This window comes from Condylostylus longicornis, unplaced genomic scaffold (genome assembly GCF_029603195.1).
Source record: "Condylostylus longicornis isolate FDR11 unplaced genomic scaffold, ASM2960319v2 ptg000135l, whole genome shotgun sequence".
Lineage (NCBI taxonomy): Eukaryota > Metazoa > Arthropoda > Insecta > Diptera > Dolichopodidae > Condylostylus > Condylostylus longicornis.
In genome coordinates, this window is record NW_026578103.1 from 8,567,915 (window position 1) to 8,582,676 (window position 14,762).

The 14,762-nt window shown below is 26.7% G+C and overlaps 2 protein-coding genes across 2 annotated transcripts in view; one reads left to right on the top strand and one right to left on the bottom strand.

The window, feature by feature from the left end:
- Positions 1-5,509: 5,509 nt before the first annotated feature.
- The window catches only part of LOC129615160 (uncharacterized), a 30,707-nt gene continuing 21,454 nt past the window's right edge, over positions 5,510-14,762 (bottom strand). Inside the window, exons 7-10 of the mRNA XM_055530255.1 lie at positions 14,571-14,592; positions 13,897-14,028; positions 12,542-12,709; positions 5,510-6,267 (exon numbers count right to left, since the gene is read on the bottom strand). Coding sequence (XP_055386230.1) covers positions 5,510-6,267; positions 12,542-12,709; positions 13,897-14,028; positions 14,571-14,592 — 1,080 coding nt within the window. The remainder of the gene's footprint in view (positions 6,268-12,541; positions 12,710-13,896; positions 14,029-14,570; positions 14,593-14,762) is intronic.
- Positions 12,144-13,001, top strand: LOC129615358 (lectizyme-like). The gene has a single exon (XM_055530516.1). The coding sequence runs from the start codon at positions 12,172-12,174 to the stop codon at positions 12,964-12,966; it is 795 nt and encodes a 264-aa protein (XP_055386491.1). The 5' UTR covers positions 12,144-12,171; the 3' UTR covers positions 12,967-13,001.

A 14,762-nucleotide genomic window follows, 5' to 3' on the forward strand; every position in this document is an offset into this window, starting at 1 on the left:
CTCGTATTATTATTATAATAATTTTTTTCTTTTCTTTCTTTTCTTATTTTATTTTTGGTTAATTAGAAATTATTACTTAAACAAATATTCATTAAAAAAGATACAAAAAAATAAAAAGTGTAGGAAAAAATAAAGGTGTGTATCGCGTAGGTACATGCTGCGTAGCCCTTTTTTTTCCTATCTTTCTCGTCCTTATTAAAAGGTAAAAATAAAAATAAAATGGTTAAAAACAAGAAAAGGATATTTCAAAGCCACCATTTAAATACAAAGTAAATATGAGACACACGATTTTCACTAATATGTGAATTTATAGAGCGTGATGATGATGACGTTTATTGCTCTTATTCACTATAATATTATTATACTATTGTTTGCTTGATAATATTTTGTCTGATGTACACATATGTGCTTAGATGATATTTACTGAAATATGTTGTGTATATGATATTTTGATAAACATAAGGTAAATACAGTAAATGAGTATAAATTTTTAATTTGTGTTTGTTTCTTTGTTTTATTATTTGTTTAACGATTTCTTGTTTTTCGTTATTTTAGGTTTTTCGTCCTGCTTGTTATTTTAAAGCTTTAGGTTTAAAATAACATACAGGACGAAATGTGCGGTGTATGTGCGGTGAAAATACTTATATAGTCTTTAAATATTATGAGTTCGTGTTGAGTTTTTTTTTTAATTTTGGTGAGGGTTTTGAATTGATAGCTAGCTCCACATTTCACAAAAAAATATAAAAATTTCATTATAATTTTGAAAACGTATTTTATTTCATAGTAACATGAAGATTTTATAAAGCTTTCACTTTGACAAGCTTTACTTTAGCGATCCTAATTGGTTTTCATAATGCAAATTAAAAAAAAAAATTACAAATTTTTCGAATGATATTCAAAAATATAGTCGATTAAGCTAACGGTATGTAAAGTTTTTTACTATTAGTTTTTTTTAATAATATTAAATAATTTTTTGTTGCATAAATTTAGGGGATATCAATAAAAATGAGAACCAATACATCACTAAATTTGGAAACAATTGAGAATTTAAAAATAAAACTAGGGGTTCAGGCAAACATGCGATTTTTAGTTTTGCAACAGTTAGATTGCTTATTTGTATAACTTAGGTTTATATTAAAGCGCTTACATATGTAAATCAAACATTCAACAAAGTAAAAAATCAAACAGTTTGTAATTTTTTACAAATTGAATGCAATATGATGAAAAATTTTAAAGCAGTAATGGCCTACAACAATCGAGCAGTAATGGTATGTCTGTCTGCTTCCTAAAGAAAAGCTAAAAGGTTAACTCGTTCACTTCCTTCATAAGCCTCTTAATTTTGGACACTAGTTGTGCATATTCTTTTTTTAAATCAATGTAGAGAAAAAATGGATGTAAAAGAAATTTTTCAGCAGCTAACTATTTTGTTTTTGGTAAATTTTATACCAGGACAAGTATAACAAGGAAATTATTGATATGCCAGATCTTCCAATTAGAAAAAGACTGCAATATTACTTCAATTCAATGATTAAAATTGTAAAACGAACAATATTGGAAAATGAAGAATGAAAAATTCAAGTTATAGGTAGTGTGTATATTCAAGAGATAAATAATTTTTGTAGGCTTTTAAAATGATATTCAAACATTTAATAGTTATGTTCGGCACATAAACAAAGGTGTAGGTACTAAGAAATACAATAGATAAATAAGAAGAGACGAAATCAAGTATCTTGGAACCTATAAAAATTTAGCGACTTCATAAAAAAATTTTACATACAGATAAGCTTCACAATAGATATAATATTATATAGCATAAGTAGCTACGCATTTACTTAGTCCATACTTTTAAGGCAGTTAACACCCTGTAAATATGTGCATCTACCTTACTCGGTTATGTGAAATATTTCGGAAATATTCTATTTCATTCTTAGACAAATCAATTGTTTTAAATTTTCAAAAATACTTAACTATATTACCATATGATCAAATAATGGTATAATTCACACCATCTCTACTTCGTGAGAATAATAATAACATTGCATTTGTGCATTATTATTATTTCTTATAACACATGTTTGCAATTTTTTTGTTCAAGTTTAATTATTGTTAAAATAACAGATTAATATAACACTGACAAAAATTAAATATGACAAAATTGTAGTTTGAGTTAATCTTATATACATTTTGTATTAACGTGATAATTTATAAGTATATAGCACCTATCTCAATTTTACCTAAATATGAATATATTCTAAAAGAACACATAATGTATGAGAATGTAGCTTTAAGCACGTACCCAGTAAACAATTGTTAACGTTTAGTGCATTATGTTAATGCTTAGGATTTTAAAATGTAAAAATAAAATACAGAAAATACAGAGGAACAAAATACAAGAGTAAATAAATTAAAATGTGATGTACAAAAATAATAAGGTGAATTTTATGTGGAATTAAAATAACAAAGGAACATAGATTCGCACATAAGTTAAATATAATGGGAGATAAAGTCACTATTAAACTTTTAATTAAAATAAATGAGCGCAACTTTTATGAAAATATATGAAAATTAAAAATATAAAACATAGGAAAAATTATGAAACGTAAAACGGTTTAATCAATAAAACATAGGGAAACTTCGTATATGTAGGAATACTTGACAAACTAAATTGTTTTAGGTCTATAGTAAACACGCGTAACTGAAGTCGACTTAAGATGTTTTGCCTTGTGCAGAATTGAACAATATGGTCTTAAGATGGTTTTACCAGGTCCATAAAATGGAAACGGAGGGGGCTAGAGACACCGGAGTCAGAGCAAAATATAGATTTAGTATTCAAAAGTTCAAAAACGTCTGGCAAGTCAAAACATCTTAAGTCGACTTAAGATGTTTTGCCTTGCTGGTAGCGAACAATTGAAATTAATTCTGTTAGTTAAAAATTTTGAAATTATTACTCGATTGATTCTAATAAGTAAATTTCGCTGTTATAGATCTAAAATTCATTGATTATAGCCATACAGAGCTCCCGTGAAAATTTATTACAATAAAAAATAATGGAACTGTTTGTTTTAAAACCTAGTCGCATTCATAAAACTATTCACAAATTTCGAATATAAAAATATTTCACTATTCTTGTCGTATAACCTGTTCTCTTAACGTTTAAAATTCAATAATTGCTTTAAAATTATTTCAATTTTAATTGTATTTGAGTAAAGAATATGACAAACAATATTATCAAGAATCTATTATCCTGTTTTCAAGAAATCTATTATTCTGCGCAATGATAGTAAATGCAAAAATTGGATTTGATGTCAAATTATTAAACTGCATCGTTCACAATTCATAGCTATAGTTTTGCAAATTAACCATAGTAAATGTATACTCAAAATCTTCTTGCTAGAATTAGAAATATAATGGTGAATTTCGTTAGATATAAAGAAATAATTAAGTTACACGATTTTTGTCAAAAAAAAAAAATTTTTAAAAAAATTTGTATTATGAAACCTTGTGCTCTAATAACAATTATAATACTTCAACCAAACTATTCAAATTTAGTTTGGTAAATAACCAAATTATTGCATATTTACCCTATTTTCTTACTAGCATTAAAAATAAATGAGCTTTGACAGTATTTATACTGGAAGGATACAGTAAAATTGTTAAGGAATAAAAAAAATAATATTCAAGTATAATAAAAAAAATAATATTATTCTGTACATTGTCCTATGACAATGATGATGACCTCAACGCTTTCAGTGTTCTTATGGTTATAGCGTAAATATTTAAACTAGCATTTTAATTCATTTCAATGACTAACAAAGAAAAATTTATCATTGTATTTAACAAAATTAAAATTTTAATAAAAAAAAAAATTTATGAAATAAAAAGTATTTTTATTAAAATTAAATGAAAATAAAAAGAAAAAAAAATCAACTCTGCATGTCCTGTTCTGTGTGTGTGTTAGCGTGTTTGTGTTTTAAATATGAAATAATTTTAATCTTGAAAGCAAACAATATTATAGCGTTTTGGAACTGTTGACAATGCTTTACGATATAGAAAAAAATAAACAACAGTACAAGTATTGTTAACGAAAACAAAAAAAATTTGCGATAAATTTTGAAAATGTGAGAGAATTAATGTTGTTGCCTTAAAAAAAAGTTAAAATGGAGTTAAGAAAAATTTTTGTCATTTTAATATAAGTGGAAAATTTTGAAAAATTTCATTGTAGATAACACAAAGCAAATATTTTAGTTTTACTTGATTTTATTATTGAAAAGTTTGAAAAATTTTACTATTTAAATTTTGAAGTTTTAAACTTTTACTTGAACTTTCTATTGTATTTTCCAGACAAGGTATATCAGACCAGAACCCTGTTGCGCCAACCATTTTTTTTTCTATAATTAATTAATTAGGAAATTTGCAAAATTCCTTTTTCACCGAGAGTCCAATCATTAATTAACTATAGTAATGAGAAAAAGTACTTTCTCAAATGAAAGTAAGCATTTTACAATTTTAATTTTTACTTTAAATTAATGAAATAATACTTTAAATCATAGATAACTAAATTGGAAATAATCAAAAGAAAAACAGAGGTAACGATAAGATAAAGTATGTGTTTTGATAATAATAATCAGGTGGGTGAACTCTAAACTGTAAAAAAAAACTAAAATTTAATATAAATAAAAAATCGAGAATCGAATTGAAAATTTTACAAAATATATGTGTAACATATTTTTAGGAGTTAGGTAAAAAACATAATTTGCAATTTTTTTACTAATTTTTATAGTCAAACAAAACAAAAAATAGTACTTACTATACAAGGAATTAGTAATGGAAGAAGTTGAGTAAGATTGGCATTACGAGAAAGCGAGTAGAAATAATTTTAAAATATAAGAAACGATTTAGGTAAATATAAGAAGAATGCAGACAAATCTTATAAATAATAAAAATACCATTAAAATTATTAGTTTTAAAGTTGAATTAAATTGTCCGGACAAGCAGAAAAAAGTTTTTTTACACAATTGCAAAAATCTGCCGCATGCAAATGTTTTTCTAGGGGAAAAGCAAGAGCTTTTCCTCTAGAACTTACAGCCCATGTTAATGTAAAGCCTTTTGATATACAAAGCCTGTTAAAACTATCACTGCACTGCAACTACAACAAATCGTTAGAGCGACTTTATTGATTACATTTCAGTTTCCGTTATCCTACGTTTTATTGCTTAAAAATATTCAAAACAACAAATTAATCGACTATTATAACGCACACCTTAATAATCTGACTATTCAAACTAGTTTCTGAAATATTTAAAATTATTTTTTATATTTGTATGGCAGTTGCCATAAAACAATCGTAAAGAAAGTCACAAAATCAAAAGCAAAGAAATAAACAGTAATCTGAGTATGTAATTTTAAAGCATGTATTTTTAATTTTCTCCAAATAAAATTATAAATTTCGATTTTTCTTTATAATAAATTATAGCTAATTAATTTTTTTGTTTTTAAATTTTGAAACAACTTAAAACGAATTTTGTTTATCTTTAATCCAATCAAGATATGCTCCAGTATGTGTGTACACAGATGGATAATTTTCTATACCACATGGTATATAGCCCCATGAAACGATACCAACAAGAGTAGTTTTATTATCATTTTTTTGTACTAATGGTCCGCCAGAATCACCACTACAAGCAGATATACCTATATCTTTTGATCCAGAACAAATATTTGTTTCATGAATAGGAGATGTAAATGGCAACTTAGCAGAACATTCCGAATATGATAATAAATTAGTTGTCACCGTTTTTAAAATATTTGGTAAACCACCTGTATTATCTCGTCCCCACCCGTAAAGTGTACAATTACCAATTTGTTGAATATAATCAATTGGTAAGTCAATAGCTTGAACTCGTTTATTTAATTTTAATGGTTTTTCCAAATATAATAAAGCAATATCATAAGGTCCAACACCACCAAAATATCGATCATGTACAAAAATTTTATTAACACGTACTGTTTGTTTATTAAGTTTTTCGTTACGATCATGAAGACCAGCATGAATATAAATTAGATTTGATGATATACAATGAGCTGCTGTAATAATCCATTGTTCATTTATAATTGAACCACCACAAAAATGTGAACCATCAATGGTACTAGTTAGCGAAACAATATATGGAGCTTCACCAATTTTTGCATATTTTCCATTTATAATACGACCACGTATCAAATCATTTTCTGGAAATCCTATATGTGGTATAGAACTTGCAAATGATACTGCAACACAAATTATTAAAATAATTAATGATTTCATTACGGATGAGACTATTGACTTTGATTGATTTCGTTCCTAAATTCTAATGATTTATATAGTCCAGTTTTAGTTAAAGATAACAAGTTGTAACATTGAAATTGAGGTTTTTTTTTTGAGTTGATAAATTTTATAAAATATGTAATTCAAGTTAAATAGCAAGGTCTCCATTTTGTTCCAAATGAATTTTTGGACTTTTGAAATTTGGTATTTTTTTTTTTTGTCATATTGAAATTTTATCATTATTCAATCAAATATTGTGTAATATTTTTAATGATTAATTTCATGATTTTTAAATTATTGATTATTTTGAACCTTAAATTTACCCAATTTATTAAGGTAATTCATCAGTAATTCAAAAAATATTAAGCAGACCGGTTATATCCGATTAATCACTATAATAATTTTTAATTTAAAATGATCAAAAAATTTGGAATATTGATAAGTTTGTAGAATATTGAATCAGTTAAAAGCAGTAAGGAATTCAGATTTTGTCAAGCTATTGAATATGAAGATGAAAATTGAATTATTATTGAAACGCTCAATAATTTTAAATACAGAAATATTGAATTTGGTTTAAATAAGTGTGGATTTTGTAGATTCTAAAAATATAAAAAAAAACTTCTCTGTTCTAATTATTTTCTATTTGGAAAATTAAAAATAATCAAAGAACAAAGAAGGAAGTAAAATAAATTACAATACAAAGTAAATTTAGAATTAATTTAAATCAAATCTGATAAGATTCAAGATTAAATTCTTAAATTTTTTTTTTTAAACGTAAACAATGTATTTATGACTAAATTTATGGGAAACCCTAGGTAAAATTAAATTTAAATTCGAATTTTATTAAAATATAATTAAAATTTTCATGCTAAAAAAGTCGCGGTTATCGCGCACTCTTACGTTGAATTGTTGAAAAAAAAATTTTGATAAAATATAAACGGTGTATCAAGAATTTATTATAATTAATTATTATTATTATTATTTCGAGTATTTTTATAGAAACAAAGGGAAGTTGATAGCAAGCGTAACCAATTATTTAATTAGATTATTTCTATAATCTATTTACATGAAAAATTAGTCTAAGTAAGATATTCTAAATTATCTAGGGGATGCGTCATGTTTGTACATCGGAGCACAATACATCCAAATAATAATGATCCTGTTTTTATAATCTAAACAATCTTGACTTAAATTTATTTCACTCAATTTATCTTTTGACGGGCTGTTAATTTATTTTTTTTTCTAAAGCAAACTAAGGACATGTTAATTTCGTAATTTAGTCTAATGGCTTACATTTCAAATATTCGAATCCAGAAGATTTATTAATGTATTTCAATTTCCCGGTGTAAAGTTTATGGTTTTATTATAAAAGTGTGGTTTGTAATTAAAACTTATTAAACTTTTTTATATTTATTTAAGTTTCATAAAAAAAGAACGTTATTTTTCAGCTCAGTTAAACGAAGTCAATTATTTTGTTAGTAAGTTTACAAAACGATTCATAGTCTTGAGATGTTTTGATCTTTCGAAAATTACATTGTTTATACATTTGTAATTTTAATATTCCTCATATAAATTTTTTTATTATGATGTAATTTACTATAAAATTTACGTTTTTGGCGGGGTTTTCTAATAATTTTTATAAAAAATCACTTTTTAACTTATCTATCAAGGTTCTACTGATATGTTTAATAGACGCAATTTACGATATCACCTTGAAAGCGCTTTTATAATTTTAGTTGTATAAAGTGTGGACTTTTAAATATCATAAGACTCTTATAATAAATTTTATAGTATTTATTAAAGTACTCTTATGTTGTATTATTATTTTTGATCTCATTTGTTAATTATCTATTAGCATTGCTTGTTAGTGAAGGATATTTTGTAGTGTCCTAATTATTTATAGTTTTTTTTTCTTTTTCTTTATTTCAAATGGCGTCATTTCGAGAAAAAGTGTACTACAACATAATGATAGTAATCGATTTATAGGGTAAAATAAAATTAGATTTTTTTTAATAGATTTCTTGATGGTGTACACTATCTGTAATACACCATCATTTAAGTATTTTGAATTAAAAAATAAATAAATTCTAAAATTCGAGCACATATTTCCACATTAACTACTCGAAATTCTTTTGTTTCACTTTTAAAGTAAAACTGTTTTGATCGCATTTTCACTTCAATGTTAAGTACATAATATCTTAATTAAGGAGTTCTGATTACAAAATGAATACTTAAAATATTTTTGATTTTGGGCTGTGAACATAAATTTTATATGTCCTCTATATATTTTCATATTAGTCCTCAAGTTATAAATTAATAATTAGTCAATGAAAACACTTTTAATAAACTTATTACACTTTTAAATTTAATTAGCTAGAAAATGCCGAATAGATAAATTCAAATAATAAGGACTGGTTCTCGCAAGAAAATAGAAAAAGAGTCGAATATTTATTGAACAACGTCAGTTTTGGGTAATAACAAAATTCGTTCATTTAAATTATGCATACGTTATACGAAAAAATTAAAATTTTAGCAAACTCAACTCAATAAAAGCTATTTAATAAAACACGAAATTTGTATAATAGGACATTTCCCTATGGAAATTTCAGTTTCAAACTTGTGTTTACACTTGTACGAACTTATATTCTTAAATTAAAATTTGCCTGACCGTTTGTAACACTAAGAATAATTTCATGAGATATGGATTCAAGCATATGTTTTTGATCGGCGTCTAATTCTGAGTCGGTTTAACCATGTCTGTTCGTCTGACAATTCGCCCGTTTGTCCGTCCGTCCCAACAATAGTTCAAAAGCTATTGCGCTAAGTTTTCCAAATTTTCACAAATGATTTATTATAGCCTTATTTAAATTAAAGGTATAATCGGAAAGTTATCAATGCAGATCGATGTGTAATCATGTAAAAATCACGCACGAAAATGCATCAATATGGTAATACCTTAAAGTTTGGTGTCCAAAAATGTCAAAAATACGTATCGTATGCGCATCATATTAAATCAGCTTGTGCATCAATTTTGTTTGTGATTTTGTATTGATGCAAAGTTTTTTAAGTGGAAGCTGACAAGCAAATAATTTATTATTTTAACTCAATAACTAACAAAGATAATTATTTCTTTATGCATAAAGTTAATTATTTCTATTATTAATATTTTTAAACTTTCCATTATACGTTATTAAAATCTCCAAAGCTTAATTGAAATTAAAAATAATTTTTAATAGATTCTCAGTTGTTAATAATTTTAATACTAATATACAAACCTTTTCAAAATAAACGCCAAAAAACATATGATTTAGAAAGTGTTCAAAAAGTCTAAGTAATACCGCATCAACAAGGTAAACGCATCACATCGGTATAGCATCAGCAAATTGTTTTTGCATCGATGCTGCAAAATTTGCATTTTGATTACTTTCCGATTATACCCTATGTAGGTAAAGTCATTGAAATTACTTGGCTTCTTCCGATAGTTGCCATACAACTTAAAAAGTTATCGCTATATCTTAGGAACTGTTTCACCTAAAACTATTTTCGTTAAAAGTTGTTGAAACCTCATAAGCGCTTGTGATAGCTGCCAAAAGTTATTTGGCCGTATCTCAGAAATTATTCAGTGCATAGATTTGAAAATTTGCATAAGCAAATATGTTGCAAGGGCTGTTATGTTTTTAAACAGTTTATAGCTTGGATTAGTTTGTTTTAGGTCTAATTTGAAAGTCCTATTCAACCCGTTTTGAATTTGAATTCAAGGCTCGTTTCTTTTGTAGTTTTTTATGACAATCAATTCATGACTTTCTTGCTTTTACGGAGCTTGTAAATCCATTTTTTTTGTACACAGCAATTTTTCAACAACATGCACTTTTACAACTTTGAACTGGAGTTAGAAGACGTAAACATTTTATTATAGAGGATTAATACTTTGACTCAGTTAACTTGTCTACGAATTTTAATTCTTGTTCCGTCAAAGGTATACAAGTTTTGTAATGACACGGAGAAGCAGAATACAATCACACATTTTTTGCCTATTTTTTTTGGAATTTAACTAAATAGTGTGCTATTGAAAATTAAGGCATGCATTTTATATTAAATAAAAAAACGGGCAAATTTCGAAACGTCTTGAATGTTAGACATTATGTTTATGTATATTAAATTCAAAAATTTTTTGTGTCCATTTGTGTAATGACGTTGAATTTTCTAAATTTATTCCAAAATATCTTGAAATTACTCATAATTACAATAATAAGCGATTTATAAAATTTTTTGGGTTTTCCACATTACAAAAGCTAAAACTTGAATGATATGTTAATATCAGGAGTACTGAGTACTCCAAATAAACTACTTGAAATAATCTTATAAGCTGCGATTAATGTTCTTTACAAAGAGATATGAATAATAATTCTACTCATATTATCTAACACATTAAAAATGGGACGTTTGAGTGGAAAATTACATTGAACGGAAAATCTTATTTGAAAGTCTAAACTAATTTCATTAGAATTTTATTGAAGCAACAAAAATTTCGTGTAGAAGTGGTAGCAAATTATTTGAAAATTTGCGTTTTTTATCAACCGCATTGCATACAATAAGAGAGGTAATATGATAGCAACAAAATTTGCGTATCGTGTTTTCGGTGCAAATGCACTTCTCCATAATTACGAAACGTAAATTAACTGTTATTTATATACAAGAAATGTTGGTCTGTCTGTCTGTCTGTGTGTGCACGCGTGTTTCTCAAGATAGACTAAATCGATTTAGATGAAATTTAAATGGGAGTTTATTTTGGCTTTTACACGGATTGATAAATTTTTGGGATATAAAAAAATTCGGAAGGTAGATCTTTGTACAGGCCGATTTTACATTTTTGTGTTTATAAAGACAAATAATCAACCAATTTCCTTGAAATTTAAATGAATAAATATTGAAAGATCAGGGCTCGGAAACCGAACTGGGATTTTAGATTTTTTATCATATCCACGGAGCATATTGATAGAATTTCTTGAAATTAGATATTTGAGCTCTAGTTCTTATCGAAACTGTCTGGTGAAGTTTTCAGAGAATTTGGGTGGCACAAAGCGCAATTCTACTAAGAGCGAAATTCGCCTTCTAGATATGTTAACTAAATGCTTGTTAACATCCTTAAAATTGAAAGGAAGAGTGTAAAAGGCATTTTGATAATATTTTGTATCACTTTCACTAAATTAGACAAGGAACATGTTGCCTATAGCTGTAATAAGTTTTAATAACTCGTCAGACATCTATTTTTTGACAATATGCCAAGTAGCATATAGTATTTTTTTATTAAATCAAAGATTTTTAGTTACATTTCAAATTAGTTTCGCTACTGAATTTTTGTTTCAGTTCAATAAATTATCAAAAATTTTCATCTTCAATTCTCAGTGTTTGATAGACTATTCTGTCTAAGCTACCAAAACCTATTCCCCCAATCGCGAAAATATTGCAAAGCAAAAAAATATTTATAAAGGTATTGCTTATAAATTTTAAATCTAAAAAGAAAAATATATTGCAAGTAAAAGTAAAATAAGAGTAATTGTTCACTTTTTGATTTATTTTACTCATCAAAATGCATTATGTATATAAAGTTGAATCACAAACATACACAAAGGAAAAAACTTATTGTTCTATGTGTACCACTTAATTACATTTCGTTTTAATTGATAAGCCACCACTCAAGAATTTAAAACCGGTTTTTTCAATAATCTCTTCTATGTTATCACAAAAAAGCAAATATCTTATCTTAGAATTTTTGCGAATATAAAAGAAAGAAAATATCCTTACAAAATCATTATTTCTTAACTCTCATCACAAATAACAACAAAATTGTTATATTAAGTTTAAATATGAAATTCGCAATCGTTTTAATAAGTTTTCTTGTAGCAGCTACAGCTACTATTGTACCTCGCCCTGGATTCCCAGAAGAGGACACTTTCCGTGGTCGTGTAATTAATGGAAAACCAGCCCAAGTTGGAGAAGCACCATATATTGTTTCGTTAACAAGCAGTCCTTCTGGTTCACACTTCTGCGGTGGTTCTATCATTCATGAACAATGGGTTCTTACAGCTGCTCATTGTATTCTAGGGGGATCTATTTACGTTCATGCTGGTCTTCATGATAGAAACAATAAAAATGGACAAACTGTTCGTGTAGAAAGAGTTTTCTCTCATGAGAAATATGGAGGTGGAGTTGGGCCATATGATATTGCTTTGTTACGGTTAGAATCACCATTGACTTTAAGCGATCGTGTTGCTGTTGTTTCATTGCCAACAGCAGTATCACAACAAAATGGTGTATGCAGTTTATATGGATGGGGTAAAGACACACCATGGGGTGGATTACCAAATCTTTTGCAAACCGTAACAACAGATTTAGTTCCATATGCTGAATGTGCTCGTAAATTACCAAGTGGATCACCAATTCACTCAACTAACATTTGTTCCGGATCACGCAATCAACAAATCTCAGCATGCAATGGTGACTCTGGTGGTCCATTAGTACAAAAAGAAAATGGACAAACAGTTCAAGTAGGTGTTGTTTCATGGGGATACATTCCATGTGGCCAAGCAAATTATCCTTCAGTTTACACACATACTGGATCTTATTTGGAATGGATAAGAAGCAAACAAGCTCTCTATTAAATAAACAGTCCTCAAATCAAACTTTATTTAAATCCTTAAAAATCAAACAGTCCTTAAAAATCAAACTTTATTTAAATAATATTTTGTATTTATTTCATCATTTCATCATAAATCATTTTGTAATAAAATTGATAATTTTAATTATTAAAAAAATTAAATATTCGAAAACATGTGCTTTGTTTACATTAAGTGTTCCTTTCTCTAGTAAATTTTTAACCATAGTGATAAATATTAACTCATTTTAAATGGGTATGTCATAAATATTATTTAAATTTTGAAAAAAGGCTCAATTTACAGAAAACATTAAGCGAATTAAACTGTAAGTGCTGCATGAGTCTCGAAAAATGGGCGAAAAATCTAAAATCAAATCTACGATTAAATTCGAATACTGCTTAAATATCGAACTATAACCTAAAAAAAATAAAAATCAACAGCTCAAGCTGTTTCAAAAGATTATTTGACGCCATTTTACTTTTTAATAAAGAAGTTTGACGCTTTATATGGATTGTGGTAAGGTTAATAGACCTTAAAAGTATAAAAAACTTAACACTTTTAACCATTTATAATAATTTTTACTAACACGTACATCAAAATATCTTTAAAGACATCAATTTAAGGTACTGTTTACAGATACAGCAAAATCTGAGTCTGATGTTTACAGATACAGCAAAATCAGAGTCTGATAAAAGTCATCATTTCAACACTGTTTGACATCATACTTTATCTCACGACTGATACATAGTAGAAATTACTCTATTCCCTTAAAATTTACTGTCTTTTTAGGGCTTTTCCAAAAAAAATTAAAAAAAAAGGCATATACAAAACTTCTAGACCTTTAAAGATAGAAAGTTGAAATTTTATACATGAATTGGTCTTTACTAGAAACTTATTTTCTAGTAAAGACCAATTCATGTAGAAAAACATTTTTACCTATCTCCCCCCTCTGAAACTCATTGAAGAACTGAAGTTGACTATTTATTGTATCGGAACCACAAATATTTTTTAAATTCTGTAAATGCACAAGAGTAGTAGATTTTCTACCGCGGCATTGATCTGTTGACCCTAAAAAAACGAAACGACCGTTAAAATTAACTGTTATTCAAAATAGGGTTTTTTCAAATTTTGATGCCGCTTACGGTAAACTTACGACAACAAACTGACAGCAAATGTCATGTTATTCAAAAATATAATTATTTTTCTTGACTCTTGACCCATTTGATAATGGGTCAAGAGTCAAGATAATGCTTGCTAAGAGTCAAGATAACCAATATGATAATGCTTTTTTCAATTTTTTTTTTCTCATCGCAAATGTGTGCAAAAATTTGATATATAATTTAGCATGTAATAAAACTAATTTCAATGGCATAGTAAAAAAATGGCCCTTGCAAGCAGTGTTTTAACTTTTTGAAGAAAACATTGGTACCACTGGTTTGACCCTCCGTTATTTAAAAGAAAAATAGCATCAAATAATCTTTTGAGACAGCTTGATCAGTTGATTTTTATTCTTTTTAGGTTATAGTTCTATATTTAAGCAGTATTCGAATTTAATCGTAGACTTGATTTTAGATTTTTCGCCCATTTTTCGAGACTCATGGAGCACTTACAGTTTAATTCGCTTAATGTTTCCTGTAAATTTAGCCTTTTTTCAAATTTTAAATAATATTTTATGACATACCCATTTAAAATGAGTTAATATTTATCACTATGGTTAAAAATTTACTAGAGAAAGGAACACTTAATGTAAACAAAGCACATGTTTTCGAATATTTAATTTATTTAATAATTAAAATTATCAA